This window comes from Galleria mellonella, unplaced genomic scaffold, assembly GCF_026898425.1.
Source record: "Galleria mellonella isolate WM207_F2 unplaced genomic scaffold, CSIRO_AGI_GalMel_v1 utg83, whole genome shotgun sequence".
In the NCBI taxonomy this organism is placed as follows: Eukaryota; Metazoa; Arthropoda; class Insecta; order Lepidoptera; family Pyralidae; genus Galleria; species Galleria mellonella.
The window spans coordinates 2,626,447-2,648,224 of NW_026442162.1; the positions used below are offsets into that span (position 1 = coordinate 2,626,447).

Consider the following 21,778-nt stretch of genomic DNA (forward strand, 5'->3'; position numbering starts at 1 on the left):
AAAAGCCAAAACCTTAGAAATATTGGTAAAAACATATTAAAATTTATATAATTGACACAAGGGTAGGAAAGTGATAACTTCATAAGATACGATTTTTATCTCTCTTTACAGAACGTCATATTTTTAACGAATATTCAAACGAATCTATCTAGAGATATCATTTATGATATACTATTTAATTTTATAAAGTACTGTCGCAGTAAAAATGAACCTATTTGACTGATCCTAAAATTCAATTTGATAACGATCTAACAATGATAAAGGATTAAGGAAATTGCAATGCTAAAGAAATAGATACTCCTTACTAAATAGAAATAGATCCTTACTAATATTATAAATGAGAAAGTGAGTTCGTTTTGTTACCTTTTACCGTTTCAAAGATTTAATCAATAACTATAAAATACGGTATACACGATAAAGAATGACAGGACATAGGCTACTTTTTTATCCCAATCAATGAACATATTTTAAAAATGCGGACGAAGTCACGGGTAAAAGCTAGCAACATAATAAATGTGAAAGTTTCTAAAGATGTTTGTATGTTTATTACTCAATCACGCTTAAACGGTTGAACGGATTTGAATGGAAATGGGTACACTGGTAGGTTATGTCCTAAATCAAAACATAGTATATTATGTACCAATTTACGTGGGCAAAGCGACGAGTATTAGCTAGTAATTAATAAATATAATTTGTTTCAGGGCGTCTGGCAGCGCAGTGATCCTAGACCCGCGCATGGTTTGCAAGAAGAACCGCCGCACGCGGGGCCGCCTCGCTCAGATTTGCAGAAACGAGACCGGTCTGCTCAAGGAGATCATCAGGGGCGTCACCCTGGGGGCCACGGAGTGCGCCCACCAGTTCAGAACTAGAAGGTGGAACTGCACGACGCAAAGACGCAGCATGAGGAAAATACTAATGAGGGGTAACATGCCATATATCATTTATGATGATAGTTTTATATTTATACAGGTTGACATCGAAATTTCATTTCAGATTAATTAGCTAGTATCCGTTCAAAATATATTCAACGAGAACTTTTTCCCAAAAAAAAAAATGTTGACGATAATACTACCTAGTTTAGAAACTCCTTCTTTTTTATGTCGGATAAAAATGCTTGCTACCTCTATCTTCCTCTATCGCCCACAGATCAGTCATTTATAAAACAAATTATTCAAAAATGTTTGCTGCTAAATAAAACCATTGACTCATTAACCCATCATTAAGAAATGAATGGTGCAATCAAACAACCTTTTTAGTGGGCAACTAATAAAACCGCAATTTACCATCGTAACACGTTAACTTCGAAGCTCGCACATCATATAACCATTGAACCAGCCACATTTACGATCAATCAAATCACTAAGAAAGTCTGTTTAAAGAAGCGAATAAACTAACAAATTGACTAAACTAAATACGAAATCTGAAATAATTGACAATAATATTCGTAATAGTAAATATCTAATAAAGTCAATAGCATTTATATATTTACAGACTTTGATATAATAAGATGTCGCAACTGCATGCGCTCTGAATATCAGTTTATGACCCCCACTTTGTTCAAGAGAATCTACAATACTTGCATATCGGTTACATTTCGAATTGAAATCTAGTATAAAATTTCTATAGTATATATGTCGAAGACCAGGGGGAAACTTTGTACTAAAGTCGTTTGTTTGGGTACTTCTATTCCAATTGTGTTTCTATCATGAACCAGTTGTGTTTTCAAGGCTGTGTTTCTGTTTGAAGGGTGGGATATGGAAATGAATTTACAGGGTACAGAGAAATAACACTTGAGTTCTCAGAAATGGCATCGCATGGAGTTATTATGGGCGAAACAATATACTCTGTTATGTCCATGGTACTGCTCATGTCTATAAGCGACTGATGGAAAGTGTTAACCACTTTTCATCAGGTGAGCCATCAGCTTGTTTGCCATTCTATGTTACATAAAAAAAGATTAATTAATGGAATTTATGTCCAGCAGTGGACAGATAACGGCTGAAATAGTAATAATAATGGAGGGTCGTAGAACTTCTACTAATAAGAATAGCAGTCAATTCTCAAATGTTAGCAGTCACACGCCTACTAATGATAGAAAAATTAAATAAAATAATCCTAATGGATCAATAAATGTATTAATTTTAGCCATATTAGCTTATATATGTAATATATTAGGGTCTAAACCATGTAATTTCAAGTACTAAAGTCTAAGTATATAAACAAACTGATGATAATTTTTATAGCTCCTATAAAAACTTGCATTCATTATCTTATAAAAATGTGATCTCCATTATTCTCAATATCTAATTATATTTGATTGAAGTTGAGACAATTACTCAATTACAGAATTAATACTCTAGGCATTCCAATTTCGTATTCAATCGACTAATCTATCGATAAATCAATTAATCGTATAATTGTCGAATAGGTCCGTCGAGTCAACGAAATGAGTTCATCAACATTTGTGATACTATAAAATGTGGGCAGTGGGTCTGCTACCTGCTGCCTTTATTAGTCGATGAATAAAAGAACGCAAAATGTGTTAAATCGCTCAGATGGATATCGGAGCCTAATTCGATTAGAGCAAAAGAGTTGATTTTTATGTGGCCGCTCGTTTATCTAAATGCGCCCGTTTTAGTGATGCACTTCGATGCAAGCTGTCGATATTTTCTTCGAATATAGCTCATTCACACGATTTATAGAGTATCGACATGATAAATAATGCATAGATTTCAATTCTTGGATTTTATACTACCTAAATACCTCTGCTAATTTTCATCGAAATCTAATCGCGTTATTATAAAGACAATTTCATAATTACATTTAATTAAAAAGGAATTAAATTTATCTAAATTTAATTGAAATTTATTTGAGCAGGTTAAATTGATTTAAGATTAGCCGCCATCTCTAAGGCGTATGTATAAACAATACAACAGGTTTTTTTTTCTTCATACTAACACATTTTACTATATTAAAAGTTTCCTATATGTTGATCCGGTACTAAGTTATCACCAAACGAAATTACATCCAAATCTTTCTAGTAGTTTATTCGTGCATAGACACGGTCTACTTACAGTTGTAATTTTATGCAGGTAAATATATAAAGATAAAGTTTTATCATTTAGTCATTAAAATCATTAATATTAATAATGCAGGTTTATTCTATTGCACTAATTTATTTTGATAGTGTGATAATATATTTCGATAGCTATTCATAATTTATGTATTTTATATAAGATCGAATTAATAACTAGTACCTACTAATTAAATATGCACGATAAATGCATATCGATAAGTTCATATGGGTAAAACACTAGTGTCCCAGCCATTATTTTTCTTCGTGCATTCATTTCGGATTCATTAGCGTAAATTAAGTGGTATTTGTCAAAATTGCGTCCGAATACAAAATATTTATAAAATCTACCACCACGGGCTTTTAAAACATTCTTTAATAAATTATCCGCGATTGTCCCCACACCTTTTTGCAACAAACAGTTGACAAAAAAAACCTAAAATATTTATTACACACACACATGCGTAAGACTTAAAATACGTTCAGATATTAAATGTCAACGCTTGTTTTTACGATCCTGTTGGATATATTGACAGCCATTTTGCTAATGTAAAATACATTAATTAAATATTTTACTGTTGGGCACGATAGCTTAATTCGGTGCGTTTATTTTTCATTATCATACATTTTTTGTAGCGAAACTCGATCATCTTATCTGTTTTAATGAATTCTTGAGCTTCTAAATCCAGGATCAAAATCCCATTTTGGAGATAAGAGCAAACTTTGTTTCAATAATAAATTAATTATTGAAAAAGTAAAACAAGTGTGGCTGTCGCGTGGGCGGTGGGTCCGACGGGCATGGGGTTAGGATCGGGGCGCGGGGCGGTCAACAAATTAGGTTAAAAGCCTATAAATTGATGCGAACAGCGTTGGGTGGCGCGGGCGCAACGGCTACAGACTTGAATTAGTCCCGGATTCTTTATCACTTGGTGACAAGAAAAAATAACTCGTACAGAGTGTTTCGAATTGCCCTAATTAAAATGTGGTGTTGTTTTAAACATGACCCATTCATTCGGAGTAATTGGATAAAAAATATTTTTAATATACGAACGTATATATTGAATAACAAAATTTACATCGTATATTTTTTTATTTTCTACATCACGTTTAAATTTCGAATTGTGATAATTACAATGTGAAACTATTTGAAATACGAACAGTTATTTAGAAGAAATGGATAGAAAGGTTTTTTTTAATAATTTAAAAAATTTCAGGAGTATTGAATAAAAAGTTTTATTTTTATTGAAAATTTGAATAATAAATTTTACAAATCAATCATCATAATTTATAATCCTACATCGCATTAAAAATAGATTAAATCTATTAAGCGATATAGTAGGTATAATTAATAAAATTGAATGGTTATATTTCAACTTAAAATTTTAATTTTGAATACTATAAATATGCAGAAACTATATATGGACAGACCATTGATTCTGCTGTTGCTTCTTTGCCATGTGGTCTAGGCATAAAATAGGCCATCTTTTCCATTCCTGTGGATATCATAAGAGACGACTAAAGGAAGTCAATGGTCGAGCGACGTGTAGCAGCATTCCTCTTAAAACATCACCAAAGCCTAACTCCGTTTTTCCAACTTGCCTGCCAAGTGTGGCAACTACTAGCAAAACTTTTTATGGGAAAAGTCTATGTGTAAATAATTATATAATAATAAATTGACTCTTTTATTATTAGCTTTAATGAAATAGTGAATTATAAATTTAATTTTATGGTAATAACAGTGATAAAAGAATAGTGACATCAATTTATCTATCTGTCGACTACCGATTTCTAAAAAGGAGAAGGTCCTTAATGTGGTGGTGTTTTTTAAGTTTATTACCTCATAACTCCGTGAATTACACGCCGATTTGGAAAGTTATTTTTTTTTATCTGAAAGGATATACTTTACAGGTACCTCCATTACTAACAAAATAAAAAATAGTACATTTGCCGACTTTCGATCCTCAGTTTGGTGGTATTTTTTTTTTGAAAAATTGACAAGCCCTCCTAAACAAGTGCCAAATAAATCGATACGTTTTCGTTAACGCTCGTATGAGAAATAAAAAGGTACTAAACGTTGTTGTCTCGTTATATTTCGTACACGTCGTAGTGACGATGTATCTATCAATATTTGTTTCCCATTGATCTAGAGGCAAGGCTCTTATTTGTTTCCCACTACCTATTGTGCATTAAGCGACTAAATTACTTTGAGTTTAGGTATCTCTCAATAATGTGCTGATAAGTGACTGATAATTTGATATGCCTGAATTTTTTGTTGTAATATATTTTTATTAATATATATATATATATATATATATATATATATATATATATATATATATATATATATATATATATATATATATATATATATATATATATATATATATATATATATATATATATATATATATATATATATATATTTATACCTAATTATATAGCGATATATCAAACTATATTTAATTTTAATCCTTAATAATATTATAAATGTGAACGTGAGTTTGTTTGCTTGTTTGTTACCTCTTGGCGATTTTTTTATACATGTACTATCATCATCATCATCAGCCTTTAACTGTCCACTGCCGAACTTAAGCCTCCCCCTTGCGGGTTTTGCCAGTAGTTGCCAAGCTTGGCAGGCGGATTGGTAATCGCAGGTAGGCTTTGACGATGTTGCCCATCTCTCGCTTTTCCTTATTCGCCTCTTACGACATCCACGGGAAAATAAGGGCTGATCTATTCTTATAGGCAACCGCAGTCAGGCTTTAGAGATGTTTCAAGAGAGACTCTGTTGTTCATCCCTCGCTCTCCCTTAGTCGGCTTTTACGACACACATGGGAAAGAAAGTGGTGGCCTATTTTATGCCGGGACCATACGGCAAATATTCGTAAGGATCCATTTGTAATATTATATACCTAATAGAAATTATTACGTTTTAACTTGTAAATATTTATATAATAAGAGAGACTTTGTACAAAAGTACCTCTGTCCCATTCGTGTTTCTACCGTGAAGCAGTTGTGTTTGCATGGCTGTGTTTCGGTTTGAAGGGTGGGATATCGCGTGAATTTACTGGATACAGAGGAATAACACCTGAGTCCTCAGGAATGGCAACGCATGGGGGTATCATGGGCGAAACAGTATACTCTGTTATGTCCATGGTACTGCTCATGTCTATAGGCGACGGTTACCACTTTCCATCAGGTGGGCCGTCAGCTTGTTTGCCATTCTAAGTAGTATAAAAAAAAAGAATTATAAAGTGTAAAAAATTATAATACGAGCACCCTATATAATATTACAGTACTCATGAGAAAAAATAATCATCGTTAATTGGCCCCTTTCATTAGTAAGTCCGAGCATTCCTCGGTTCGTTGTTTTTTCGGTGTCAAATCTTTATCAATGAAAAAAGATTTCATTCTTATTTAAATCAGTTATCGGGCAGTTCTACTGACCGCGGACCGTTTAACTAATGATTCATATTGAATTTATTACTTATAAATAGACTAGCTGTGTTTTGTGGCTTTGCTCACCTGGATATAAAATTTCATATGTGTTTGACCTATTTGTGTATGAAATTTAATAGATATATATAATATTTGTTCAGATGTTTTGGCATGATTCTATTATTCAATAGAGATTTAAACATTATTTCTAATTCGTATCGTATCATCATAATTTTTAACAATATTATAATCGGACGTTTTTACATTTTAAAAAGTGGCTATTAAGGCTGCACACGCGACGGAAGCTTAAAAATGGAGTAACTTCTCTCGTTTTCCCAACATTTCCCTTCACTGCTCTGCTCCTATTGATCGTAGCGTGATGAAAAGTATATTATAACCTGCCCAGGAGTATGAAGAATAAATGTACTAAGTTTCGTTAAAATCCGTCCAGTAGTTTTTGTTTCTGTAACGAACATACAGACAAAAATTTTACTGATTGCATTTTTGGCATCAGTATCGATCACTAATCACCCCCTGATAGTTATTTTGAAAATATATTTCATTTACAGAATTGACCTCTCTACAGATTTATTATAAGTATAAATAAGTCTAGAAAGCTCGACTAGTTTTGGGGCCCATCCGGGACCCCTAGTCATGAATGACTATGACTTAATATATAATGTCTTTATTTACTTACTTACTTTTCAAACTTTTAACAATAAAATGAATACTTATCTTTCGGACTGAAAACTAATACTGACAGAAACAGAAAGAAACATAAATAAAGATCACGAATCTTCAGAAATGACAATATATAATAAAGGCCATCAAAATTAATGCTGTGATTTACATGGTATTCTTTAATCTATATTAGTCATATATCTAGCCATAGGAATAAAATTACACATTCTTTATTCTACTAGATAATTTTGATTTAGTATGAATTTCGTATGATTTTTTATATACAATGTAAACAGATCGGATACGTACAACGACATTATTCATATATATTGAACATTAAATTACATAAATTGGTAATTTGATAATAAAAAAGATGTATTTGATTTACCATCATTCAGTAATCATTTTAAATGAACAAATCACGCCAAAACACATTTGATAATGTTCATTCATTGACATCAATAAATAGTGTGTAATAATTGGATTTACATTTAACAAAACATAAATAAATTATTTATTTATTTATTGGAAAACGTACAGCTGAATTACAGTCAATACATAATCAAATTTATACCTATGTTAAGCCATGAATCCTTTTCACATTTGCGAATGATATAAATGAACTTATTCATACTTATAGGATATTTCTTATATAAGGATATTGATACTGGGATCAATATCCTGTTTTTAATGTAATATCCCGAATGATCCCAGATCCGCTGCTACTCCAAAATAAACTCGTTTCAATTTAATAGTGAAGTGACATAAAACTCAATCAAAACAAAACTAATCGAGCCCGGCACCGTCATATCGTATCGTAAATACCTCAACACCTTATCTGGCTAGACTCGACGCCGGTGAAGATATCCATTTAAACAAAACAGCCTAATTAAGCTATAAACAAAGCCACAAACACGGACTCCCAAAATATTGGGGACCCAAGCCTAATACTAATCTCGGAAAGCCATTAACTGTCGACAGGTCACAGCGAGGAGTCCGCGGGGCCATAAAGATTACCACAAGATAACTTGACTACTGGACCCATCGGACCTCACACATGCCCGGGACCCCAACATAAATACCCACCGATGGCTTCATATCGACAAAAAACTCAGCGATAAATTTGGCGCCCTCAACACGTAAATGTTTTTAATTATAGTGTAATATCCAGGGCGCATTTCTTATATCTAATCTGTTTTTCACTTATGGTCGATCTCCAATGAGTCGATGCTTTCGGTGTAGGCGGTACTCGTAATTTCATCGATATCGATAATTGACTCGAACCACAACACTTACGGTATTATAAGAAAACTTTGCTGTGTGATATCTTGAATTTTACGTATCAATTAATATGAATAAACGAGAAACGAAATTAAAAACATACTGCACACTTTCATGAATATCCTGTCTCTACGTGTTATATGTATGACTATTATTTACACCAATATAAAATACACCTACTGCCTATTTCAATTTACGAATATTTCAACTGTAGGTTCCTTGCGGTAATATAGAGAGAACTTATTGTCAATCGTGCTCTTAGTTAAAGTATCTATATTAACATTATAAAGAAAAAAGGTTTGATTGTTTGTTTGTCATGAACAAACTCAAAAATTACTCAACTGATTTTGAAAATTCTTTCACATGTAGAAAACTATATTATCAGAGAGTAATATACTATTTTCAAAAATTTTATTTACCCCTGTGAAATCGGGCCGGGTAGTTTTCTATAGCTTCATTAAATTTAACTTTTATGGTTCGATTTTTTTTTCAATATTTAACTACAAGTATTATGCTGCTGTTATAACACAATAAATAATATTATTTCTTAATAAAAAAATCCTAATGAAAAAGCATCTTTAATAGTCACGTGTTAAAAGTTCTCAAATGCATTTGACAAACGATTGCGGATCGCCAAATAAAGCTTCGTTACATATTTATAAGTGCTCGATATAGCATGTCAGCATGTTGGCTTACGGTGGGATAAACAATAGCCCTCCTCAGCTATTTGAAAGTCAAACATCAAGCTTGCGAGGAGTAATCGATGTCTCAAGCACAAAATTGTTGGTAGCGCCGACATTTCGAACCATCTCGATCTCAGTAGGAAATCCGCAGCGTCTTTTGACATTTTCGTATCTCACTCGCACCTCCCTATTAACAGATAACCCCATCCCTTTCACATTTCCATTCTCAGCTCATTTTTTTTCTTTCACTGAGAACAACAGGCCGTCTGTCCGTCACGAGTGACAGGCGCGCGCGACACTCCAACAATCCGGAGTTGTCACAGTCGCCTTTGCCAAATTAAAGAAAATGCACAGGCACACTGAAATAGGCGGTGAGAACGACGACGGTAACTTACTTTTTTAACAAAATACGGCTTTAAAGGAATTATAATACCGAGAAATAACTTTGTGTTAAAGAGTTCTTTCCCTCGATTTTAATGAGGGTAAATAAGGGAAGTCATTGCGTGGTATTCAGGTTGGTTGATGCGCATTCGTCAGCGTGAGAAATGCATTTACGGTACGCTATGACAGTTAACAGCTTGACTGATTGCAAAATCTCGCTTGTCCTTATTATGTGTCGCTTCGAGGCGCGGTGCGTGCAACAGCATATCTGCTACAAATTAATGGCCGGCCCGTGATGCAACCTGCGCTCGCCACTGCATCTGTCTGTGCCGTTGAATGTGCACCGTTAATTACTCGCTAACTAGGAGAACAAAAGATAACAGCACAAAGTATATACACACTCTAAACTGAGACACTTCATCGCACTACTCGAATGCATTAACAGAGCTAATTATTCCCATTAAACAGGCACAATCCATTCAAATTAGCCATCGGACGTACGTTGAATAAAGTATTCGCGTTTTGTGCGCGGCTGAATGACGCTCGGCCCCTTCCGGTGGGTGGTTGCTGTCACAACACCGAATGCGCGTCGCGGACGCACCGCACCGCATAATGAGACGCTTACTCGCATTAGCTAAAGAAATTGACAAGTGAACAATAGCGGGCCGAGGGAAAAAACGAACGCGAAAACTGTAGAAATAGCCGGACAGTGTCGTATCGTATTACTCGACGTAAAATATCTGGGGGAAAGGAATGAGAAACGATCGTTCCATTTAAATACGGGTAGGAGACTGGAGCGTTCGCGTGCGTTCAGTAGCGTGAGAATGCGCTTTATTCGGGCGGCGACAGCGCGTCCCGTATCCCGGGTTGTGCTGGGACGTCGATAAATCAGGTGCGCGGGCGCAGAGATCGCGCTTTGCTCATATATTGGGTAGATGGTCCACAATGGGTGCACGTTGACACGCTGGCACTGATGCAATTGCTCGCATGCGCCGTCCGCTGTCGGCCGTCTGCCGTCCGCGCGTCGCCGTCACACCGGCCGACAGTCGCGACAACGTTACGAGGCTGGCCGCTCTCCGCTCGCGAACTCTCCCCCGCCGACCTGTATTTATTGTGCTAAATATTTGAATTAATCAGATGAGATAAAATGCTCGCGTCCGCTTAAGAATTCCGATGCGGTCGCGTTGACAACTGGATGTATTGTGCTCGCATTGAACTGATGCACGTTTAAGGGCGACTTTTTACTGAAGTAATTTAGTTGGCGCAACAGACAGAATGAAGAAAGTGTATGGGACCTGTTATGTTTAGATGCAATTTGCGTAAATGGATTGGTATTTTTAATTTTATCGCATCAGCATCAAAGAACGTAATGGTGAACTGTAAAATGTCGAATGTTATTTTTAAAACGTATATTATTTTTTTATTATTTATATAATTAAAATTCACGGATATAATAATGACATAATGACCTAAGATTATCATTTCCGACAGTTGTTTGGACTTCATCCGGAATTCTTCTTCACTGATAATGCGAGCTGCAGCCGCCGTACGAGATGGGACGCTGGACAAAAACACCGTATTCGCCCTGAAATATCTGCCAATTATTTATAAAATTCATACATTTAAAAATATTTTATTTTATTTTAAAACTGGTATGACTAATCTTCAATCGTAAATCATTAATGTTTGGGGTGTTAATGATGTTGTTTAAAAAAATAATTTTTTAATTCGTCACGTCGTTTTGAGTTTTTTTTTTTATTGTTTTATATGTACAGGACTTGAAACGTCAATCAAATCAAATCAAAGTCATAAAGAGTAATACACTAATTTTATGTTTATAGATGACGGTTATCATACTACACTACACTCTGTACACTATCAAATCAAAACAAACGCGTTCATTTTACAGTAGAACAATTTTTAACCATTTCCAAAAGGAGAAGATTTCCAATTCGTTTATGTTTTTTGTGTATGTATGTTACATTTTGAATTCTAAACTGAATACAGTAATTAATTTAGTAATCTATTTTTTTATATTTCATAATGTTTACTTTCCTGTTGGTTTCGTGTTTGTTACATATCGTATATACGACAATTGAAGCAGCTGTGTTTATTTGTGGAACAAAAGAGATAAGCAATAACTCGCAATAAGTGAAATGTATTAGTAGAGGCACGATAATGCGTTTTGAATTAAAATTTCATAACTGAATGTGTCTTGAAATATCTCGTCGTTTATCAATCTATGTGAGTTTACGAATGAACGTTACTGTTTGTGGAGCAAAATGTACATATATTTTGTGTTTACAGAGCAAGATGTACTCGTGCACATTCTACCCTGTAAACACATATAAACTCCTAGGAATCAATCTATTAATAAAACTTTAACGAAATAGGCTTTATTTATGCAACTACGTAAATTTACATACTATAACCATAATACTATCCACAGTCTAGCTCAACATTTAATTTTATATGATTTAACGATGACGCCTCTCGCGCACGTATAACCCTGTATGACATACATGTTTACGACGCCCGGCTTCGTCCGACATCCGATACTTGGCAGACTGTGTAAGGAAATCGCGTCGTACATTCACTCAAGTAAAGAAATGGATGAAGATGTTACGTGAAGGAATTTCTCTCGGTACACGCGTAAATTGTGCTAACAAGAGTTAATACAATGTATCGGATGGCGTTTGTTTCTCTTGATTGGATAGACTGTTTTAGATGGCTAAGGTATACAGTAAGGACTTTTTGTAAGGTGATTTTTTACTCGACTATCGAGTAAATTTTATTAACATAATGAATGCGGAAGTTCGTAATGATAAACGGATAGATTGATGTTTATTGCTCTTTCACGCAAAAACTACTGAACGGATTTGAATGAAATTTGGTACACAGGTAGGTTATATGTTCTATTAACATATAGAATACTTTATGTATTGATTTACGTGGGCAAAGTCGCGGAAATTATAACAATAAGTGATAATTATTTTTATAAAAAGATACATTACATGCTTAGAAAAAAAACTAAAAAAATATTTGGCAATATTTTTTAAACACAACGGCAGTGCACACAGATATTAGTTAATATTATTCGTACATTTCACCTCATTTTTTAATAATTGAAAAGAGATAGGTGACTAAAATAATGAGAATAAATAAGATGCCTAGTATTTCTTATTTACGCAGTAGTGTTTGCAAATGTATAATAAACATAGTAGTGCCTTAATTGATACTAATGTGGCGTGACCTGGTATTCATTTTTGACGTGGTTATATTTTTCTTTTATTACAGTATAACTGAAATAAAGATAATGTCTTTCTCATATTGTTATATATATATATTTTTTATTTACTTATATAAGGTGAACTTAATGATAAAAGTATTCTCTTGTAGTCAACAATCAGGTATTCAGTATTAGAATTCATTTATTATACATACCTACCAATATTAAAAATATGTCTTAAGTTAATTTTCAAATAGGTCTACAGTTCCTAAAGGCCAAACAGCATAAATGAGATAACCAATCAAGAGATTTATCGTATTCGAGCGAGATATTATATCATCTGTTTATTAAGCCTGCAAGCGCAAGTGTCTCGACGCCTCCCGCATCCATCTCAAATCTAAAATTCCTGAACGGGAGTGCGTGAACGGTTAATTTAAAGTCGCGTCAGACGAGCCAATGCGACTGCGATCTGTATCGAGAAGCGAGTTTCAGTTTATCAGTTTCTAGCGGGAACGTCCGGCCGATTATCGTGCGGTACAAGTTAGAAACGATAGCGTTTTTACTACTTTGTTTAATTTTTTATTATATTAAAATACAAATAATTTCTATGGTATAAAAATAATATTCTGATTAGATTCATTTGAAAGGATTGGAAATTTTGTAAAGTATATTTTAAGTTCATACCTATAACTGCAGATACCGGTGTCTATTAAAAAGATTTTTACTCAATACTATTTATTAAAAAATCAAAATTAAGATTATAAAGATATTTTAATATATATTGCCTTCTCCTTGATCCTCCAAATTCAAAATTTATATATTTTGTGTTAAATATTAAAAGAAAGAAAGAAAGAAAGAAAAAACTTTATTTTACAAGAAATATGCGACGGCACCCACACAGGGGTTAAAAAAAAAATAAAACTATTTAAAAAGCAAAATAATCTATATCTTCTAAAAGTTTAACTTTAGTTTTACAGTATTTTTTGTAACAGAATATATATGGATAAAATCATAAAAAAAAATAGTTTTTTTAGTTTACTTGAAAGAAAAAAATTTGGGTCGCTGCGACGCACATGGCGAAACCATATTTTCATATTTTATCTTTTGTTGTATATTTTGAAAAGTGTAAATAATTTGATTGTATAAACTCATTTGTAAATTTACGTGTGCCATAAATAGCTCAAATAAAAAGTTTATCTATCTATCTAAAAATATCCTTATTCCTATATTGATTAAAATGTAAGTTTTTTATTTTAAAATATTTTTTTAATAGGTATTGAAATGCTCCATTAATTTAGCTAAAACATAAAATTATTCCTCACTAACAATATATCTACACTTAAATTTAAAAATCAATCTTAGTACGGTTACTGAAAACTTAATATTAAATTGTTAGTATATCTAAAAAGGTACTTAGACCGCTATTTTTATTCAATTTTCTCAGAATATAGGAAGAATCATATAACAGAGATTTTTCGCCGATAATACCATAAGTAAATCTTACAGTTGCTTACAAATGTATGACAAAAAAACATTATGCAGTTAAAATAACAAGGAAAAGATCTCATGAAAAATTCATCAAAATGCGCAGATAATTGACGCTATCCGCTTATGCGTTGGGCTGTCTCGTTATAAATAAAATTAAAATTGCAAAATTCTCAACAATTTCACATATGGCCTGTGTAGATGATCGCATGGAGGATGGGACGCACTCGGCTTATCTTCCCAATTTGACGTTACCTTGCATTCGCTGTCTGGTTTGTATCAACGTAATTTATGTTGTTATTACAATGATTAATGTTGTAATTGGCTTTTTACAACTTCTCTAGCTTTTCACTGTGACTTTATCCATTTTAATAAGTAATTGTGGCAAATAAAAATTATTACTACTTGTATTATTGTACTAACCCACTTGAGAACATATCAACGTAAATATATACACACATGTTTGGAAAAAAAATATAATTTATTATACATGAATTATTTAGTTAAGTATCATTCATTAAGACGAACCAGAAACACGATAACCTTCTAAGGTATTACTTATTCGTGTCTTGAAAAAATTTGTGTCAGCAAAGTACTTGATAAGCGGTGACAACCCTGAAGATAATGGAAATTAATGGGTTTAGGCGATCGTCGCATCATAATTATGCAGTTTATTTTACTTAATTTATCGATTTCAATTCAACAGATTTGTTCATTTTGATACTACAACAGTGGTAAACAAGCTCTTCGCTTGATACGTAATTTATAAATATACATACATTTATTATATATAATAAAAACGACTTATCAACCCTTAGTTTTTGATATTCTAATAACAAAACTTATGAATTCATTATAACTTTCAAAATAATAGTCACTAATCATGATAGGCTTTAATATAAATTAAAAGAAAAATTGTAAAACCAATGAGCTTAAAATTTTGCACAAAGGTTTCTTGCAAAGTTTCATATGTATTTCAAGTGAAAAAGGTATCCATTTTGAAAATAACTTTCGGTGTTTCTTACGGGAATAAAATGCATGGAGCTGACAAAAACATGGCATTTTCTCTACCCCAATAAAACAAAGAAGCTATCACAATCTTGGTTTTTTTATTGTCGCCTATTGTACACCTTTATTTTATATATATTATATGTAATATTTTTTTTTGTGTACAATAAAGAATAAATAAATAAATAAATCTTTTTATTATTGTAGATTTTATTTTTATTGATGGAAGATCCATTCTATTCTAGAATGAATGGCGACAATTTTATAAATCTATTCAAGCTTATCAATATTATAGGTCTGATCAATTTCTTCCTCGTCTTGCCAAATAATGAAACATCAAAGTGGCATCCATAGTACTCTTTATATTTTTCTTTAATACGACTGATAAAGTGTAGATTATCCATTTTCAGAATGATTTATTATTTGTCATCTAAATATGACATATCGTGACAACATCGACGCTTAAAAAGAACTGTGACGAGACAAGTCAAAGAGCAAAAAGTTTCTAAACCAATACGATGTTCATGTAAGAGAATTAATTACGTATTTCCTACGAGAACTGGCAACGACATTACCAATACTGCAGATCGGTCGTAAATGAAGCTTACTAAGTTGTTTTCCAATTACTCGTCGCGAGAAAAGTCCGAGACGTTTTCATGGGCACAATCAATCGCGCGTGTTCATGATTGACCGCACGTGAATGGCGGAACGACTTCCAAGTATTTGGCGTTGTAAAAACGCTCGCCATCAGCGTGTTATGGCACCCATATAGTTTTCATGTGTGAATCAATTTCATTCAATCGCTTTTATTGATTGATCGACAATTCCACTGAATAATGCAGTGGACACGAATACCGACATTCCGCCGGCGCCCGTGGCAGCGACCACAAAAAGTCGCCATCGCGACATCCCCGAATATAATCGGCGGTCATCGTGGGAGTGGTTCGACGCAGGATGAATTTCGAGGCCGAATAATATAAAAAAACGTAGCGTTTGGTGATGAGAATGTCATGTCCCTGGTTTCCAACGACATATTTGCGAGACGGAGACGCGTTTTGTTATAATTACAGTGCATAACGCGAACGGAACGCGTGGAATGCCCCGCTCTGAGTTCACCGCTGCGGATTTATAATGACGAGCGAGTGTCGAGAGCGCGACGTCCTATCGACAGACCGCGCGCCCTCCGCGCCAGAAAAAACGCAGCGTCCGTGGCATGCATGGGGCGGACCTGTTCCCATGCACCTCGCCTCCTGCACGTCACTTTTCCCCCTCAGCTGCTAAACGACTAGCAAAATATCTCGAAATTGACATTCCTCTCATAATTCCAGCGGAGGACGCATCCTTGACGACGTCCGGCGAAAATTAATCACGGCCCGATAAAAATTGTTACGGACAATCGGTGGCTGTGTAATTACGGGTCGAATTCTGCGGCGGATAGGTGTGCACTCTCGCTTTTTTTGTCGCACGTCAATTATATAAATTGTTCGTGCAATAAATTTTGCTGTATCTCTCGGGACGGGTGGCTGCAGTGGTGCGGCGGGAATGCGGCGACGATACGACGTCGCGTCGGGCCGCGGTCGGCCCAATTAGCATGGGATCGATAGGCCCCCGATGCCGATCTGCCGTCAACTGCATCGCATTGCGCAAGCCTTGCAGTTATCTAATCTGAAGTTAATGAATGCTACGCTACTATTGCCGAACCGAGCTTAGCCTCTAGTGATCAATATATTATTCTGGCGCACCTGTCGAGTGAGAAGATAGACTGGATAAAAAGATGTCTGTAGTCTGTACGCCTAGTTGACCACATCTTGTCAATATGTACTTAAATATATATACTATAAGATTACTGTAGATTTTATGTACACACCGTAGAGCTAAATTGGTATGGTACGCTTCAGCTTATCATGATTTTTAATTCAGTGAAAATATTTGTTTAATTGAAAATCTTAAGCAAAGCATAATAAATATAAATAAAATAGGTTTTTGAGAAATAAGTAATATCGTGGATTGTTAATAGTTATATATAGATTGTTTCAAAAAAAAATATTGATAAAATTTCTATCGGAGCAAACTGTTTACAACTAACAGAGTTATCAAGTAACAAATAACAAAAAAATACAATCATACATACATATATAATCGATTTGGGAATCTTCTTCTTTTTGAGGTCGGTTGAAGAGTATGATCATATACATAACCCAAAGAATTTTTTTTTTCGAGCAAAATGTAATTGTGTAAGGTTTACAAATATCAACGTGATACAGCTTGGTAAATTTTCTTTCATTTGCACTCGAATACTAATAGTGTATATGCATACTTCACATATATCGCATGAAAATATAAGTAAATTTATAATTAATAACACTTAAAGCGACATTTTATAATAGATCATCATATATAACTGTCTCTTGCGCTTATGTCCACTAGCATACGGTTTGTTAGAAATGCTACGTGTATCGTATGCTATTTAAATTATACAACCCTAATTTTTTCCATTATGAGACATCTAAAATAAAATATATATCCATTAGTTTCCTTTTATGGCAGAGTAGGCCATAAAATATGAATTATTGAACCAGTTAATTTTTATCAATTTTTAGTATTGTGGCGTGTGGTTCCAGCACAGAATGGGCCATCCCTTTTATGTAACAAGTGAGTAAGGGAAATTAATGGTAGAGAGATGGGCAGCACCGTCTCTTTCAAAACATCACCAAAGCCTAACTGTGATTGCCAACCCGCCAGCCAAGCGTGGCAACTACTGGCAAAACCCACCCAATAGAGGGAGGCCTATGTTTTTTTAATCGACTATTTTTTTTTATTTGTGTATATGTTATACAACATGTACAACAATTGTAAAATAATTTTGGTGACTTTTTTATCAACGAGTTTACTTTAATGTTGATGCATCAATATTGAATTGGTTCTTCATGGAACAGAATTTCAAATTTATTTTTATTTATTATGCATATAAATTATAAGAAATTTAATTTACCATATGACGATCAACAAAAACAATATATCTAAAATATGCAACGTAACTATCATAAAAGCTTACATCTACACGGGTATAAAACCATCGGATGGTCATTAATATGAAGTCACTGACCTAAACAAAAACATACCGCACCGTGATGATGGTCGACGCATATTCAGCGAGTGGTGCAGCAATTTTCACTTTGTTCATGGCGTCTGAATATTCATCCAACATCGGTTGACTCGCCATTAATTGTTATAGCCGAGTGCCTCTAAAATCGTCGGACACACAGTCGTGTCTTTAAACAAGCTTATATTCACTAATTAAACGACACATCTTTCTCTCCAGTTATTGCAAACTACTTCGTTTTCTATATATTTTATTTTTAGACTTTTTTATTTTTTGTTTGTCAATTGCTTTCTCCTTCAGTCTTCTACACTATCGTAGTTTCTTCAATATAATTTTATTTTCTATTTAATTAAAAAAATAATGAAATCTAGAATTTTTTTTTAATCTATTGTTTTAATACATTAAATGAATACTTATAGTCCATAGTATCGCCCACATCAGTTGTATCATATCATAGGAAGACTATACAAAATCGTGTATATATATCTATCTTACCCATTAATTCTGCCCTAACCACAGCCACAGCCACTAAAATCCCTTCAAAACAGATTACATTAGCAATGTGGTATATTTTGAATGGATTTAAAAAATTGGCGACGAAGTAACTAGGTACTGAGCCCAATGACACTCGAATTTTCGATAAACCTGGGACAATACGCATCTAACGATATTGGCATTCATAAGATGCTGCGGATGCTTACTATCACGCAGATAGTATAACTTCCTTGCCAATTTAATTGAAAAAAAATCATCATTAATAAAAGTGAATGTGCTTGTTCGTTACCACTTGGCACCTTAACGGCTTAACCAATATTGTTATAAATCGTCTTTAAATCTAGTACACACGTAGTCTTTGGGATAGAAGAGGACAGGCTAATTTTTAAAACATTCCGGTTACGGTGACGAACTCGCAGGTAATTTCTAATATTCTTATAAACATGGAAGTGAACTTACAGACTAAGTTCGCACGATCGCTCGAGGTCTGCCACCACCGTGTGTCGCTCATAAATGTTTTATGGATGGAACCTTCGATTCGTGAAGCTCATCAATGTTTATTACTAGGCTCGTGTGAATATTGATTTTTGGGTCAAACGCTTCACTTTGTATCATTTTGTATTAACTTACTCCTCACTGTTTTATTTCTATATGACTTTAAATGGTATAAACTGTCTATAATGAATGGCTAGTGTGGAATTACTTTGATACAGGTTCCACGATGTTTGATGCGAGAACGATCAGCATTCCTTATTCTTGGTGTATATGTACGTTATAGTTAAAGGTCGATATTTGTCGCCATAATAAAATACCTTTCTATCCTCGATCAGGTTATTTGATGAATAAAGGTGAAATGGTTACGCTTTTAATAATAGTGATGAAATGATGACCTAAATATCTTATCAATTGAATCATTGTAGTATTACTAGAAATTAACCATGATAATTTTTGAAGGGACCACATGGAGATGACATAAGATATAATTATTGCTATTGCAATGAGGAAACCCAATTCTTTCTTCTCCCTAGATAAGATTATGTTAAATCGGCAACTAATCGAAGACTTCTTGATATCAGCCCATTGTAGGAGCATCGACGGGCTAAACTACTAACGAATTAATATAAAATGTAAATTTTTTCTCATAATTGTTAAAAAAATATTCAATAGAGCTTTGCTTTTCATATTCTTTCCTTTTCAAAATACATTACTAATTAATTTTGTAAATTATCAAAAAAAAAATTAGCTAAATCTACATATTTCTTTTTCCCTTACTATTTTGTTGTTTTCTGTGCCATTATATACCACAATAAATTTTGTAGATGTTTAAGAGTATATCTAATTTGCTTCATCTCCTTTCTATTATTTGTTATTATTAGGATAATAAAATTCTTTGACCAATACTTCAGGCTCGTGTGAGTATTGATCAAATGCCTATATTTTATTTTTTATATATGTATCTATTTTTTTTTCACAGACACGAGAGAAACAGGTTTCGTGAATGCAATCACTGCGGCGGGGGTCACATATGCCATAACCAGAGCTTGCACTGCCGGATCACTTTTGGAGTGCTCATGTGAAAAGGTATTAACCAATGTTTCTAATTCTTTTAAACTATTAAAAAGCCAAATAAGAAAAAGAAGTATACAAAGAGAGTGTGAGTAAAGAGAAATATATATCGACAGAGGATGTAATGAAAAAAACTGAAAATGGGATTTTGTGTTGGTTATTTATTCATTCCGTGTGTCCGTAGTAATATTCTAATATATAGCCCTGTAGTTCCGGCATAGAATAGGCCACCCATTTCTTTTCCATTGGTGTCATAAGAGCCGACTAAGGGAAGGTAAGGGATAGGCAGCAGCGTCCATCTTCAAATATCTGTAACGCCTGTTTGCGGTTTCCAATCCGCCTGCTAGGCATGGCAACTACAAAAAACTCCCCAAGTGGGAGGCTTATATTCAGAAGTGGACAGTTAAAGGCTGATATGATGATAATGATGATGATTTATTCACTCACTTATTATAGATCCATTGATATTTTATTTTGTATGATGTTTAAAAAAATCCTTTCTCTCTTTTTGTATACACCTGACTGATATCTGAAATATTATGCCCCTTGTATAGATCTACAAAATGCACTAATACTTCTGAAAATTTTGTATATATTAAATTTGTTGTATTATTTTCATAGGGTGCGCCACCAAAATCTCGTCGTGGGAAGGTTTTACCCATCACACTCCCACCTTCTACAGTACCAACAGAAAGGTGGCAGTGGGGTGGATGCAGTGATAATGTTCGCTTTGGTCTCAGGAAGTCTAGGGAATTCATGGACAGCCGATACAGAAAACGAAGCGATATAAAGACTATGATTAAACTTCATAACCATAATGCTGGGAGGTTGGTTAGTAAGATCTCTTACTCCATAAGGTTCTATATTAAATTTGCATATGCAATGACCATAGATTTTATTTAGTTAGCATTAATAGTAGTAGCGTAGTGGATTTCATTTAATTATAAAATAATTGTATTTTATTAATGCAATTTAATATTATTCACATGGTAACCGCACAGTGTTGTATTTCAGTAATAATATCCTAAATAAATTCTTAGATCAAATAGTTTTTATAAGAATAAAGTTTTATTTTATTTAATACTAGCTAATCGCTACTTCGTATGTGTAGATTTCAGAAATAGGAAAACCAATTAAATGGACTACTTCTAGATGACGTATCAAGATGGTTGTCAGAGAAATAAACAACCCAGATTTTAAATTAGATTTTCAGGAACACCACATTTAATTTGGTGCAATAGTTTTTGCAAACATACACTGTTGGTTCCGGCACGTTTTTTGTCTGTAAACAGATAGAATTTCTAAAAATTACTGTTTTGTCATTTAATGGTCTTATTAATACCTCACATATACAT

At 33.7% G+C, this 21,778-nt stretch overlaps 1 protein-coding gene across 1 annotated transcript in view; it reads left to right on the forward strand.

Annotated features, from left to right (window-relative positions):
• LOC113516926 (protein Wnt-6) overlaps positions 1–21,778 on the forward strand; it is a 53,604-nt gene that overhangs the window by 30,440 nt on the left and 1,386 nt on the right. Inside the window, exons 2-4 of the mRNA XM_026901430.3 lie at positions 702–922; positions 20,332–20,438; positions 21,045–21,254. Of these exons, the coding sequence (XP_026757231.1) occupies positions 702–922; positions 20,332–20,438; positions 21,045–21,254 (538 nt within the window). The remainder of the gene's footprint in view (positions 1–701; positions 923–20,331; positions 20,439–21,044; positions 21,255–21,778) is intronic.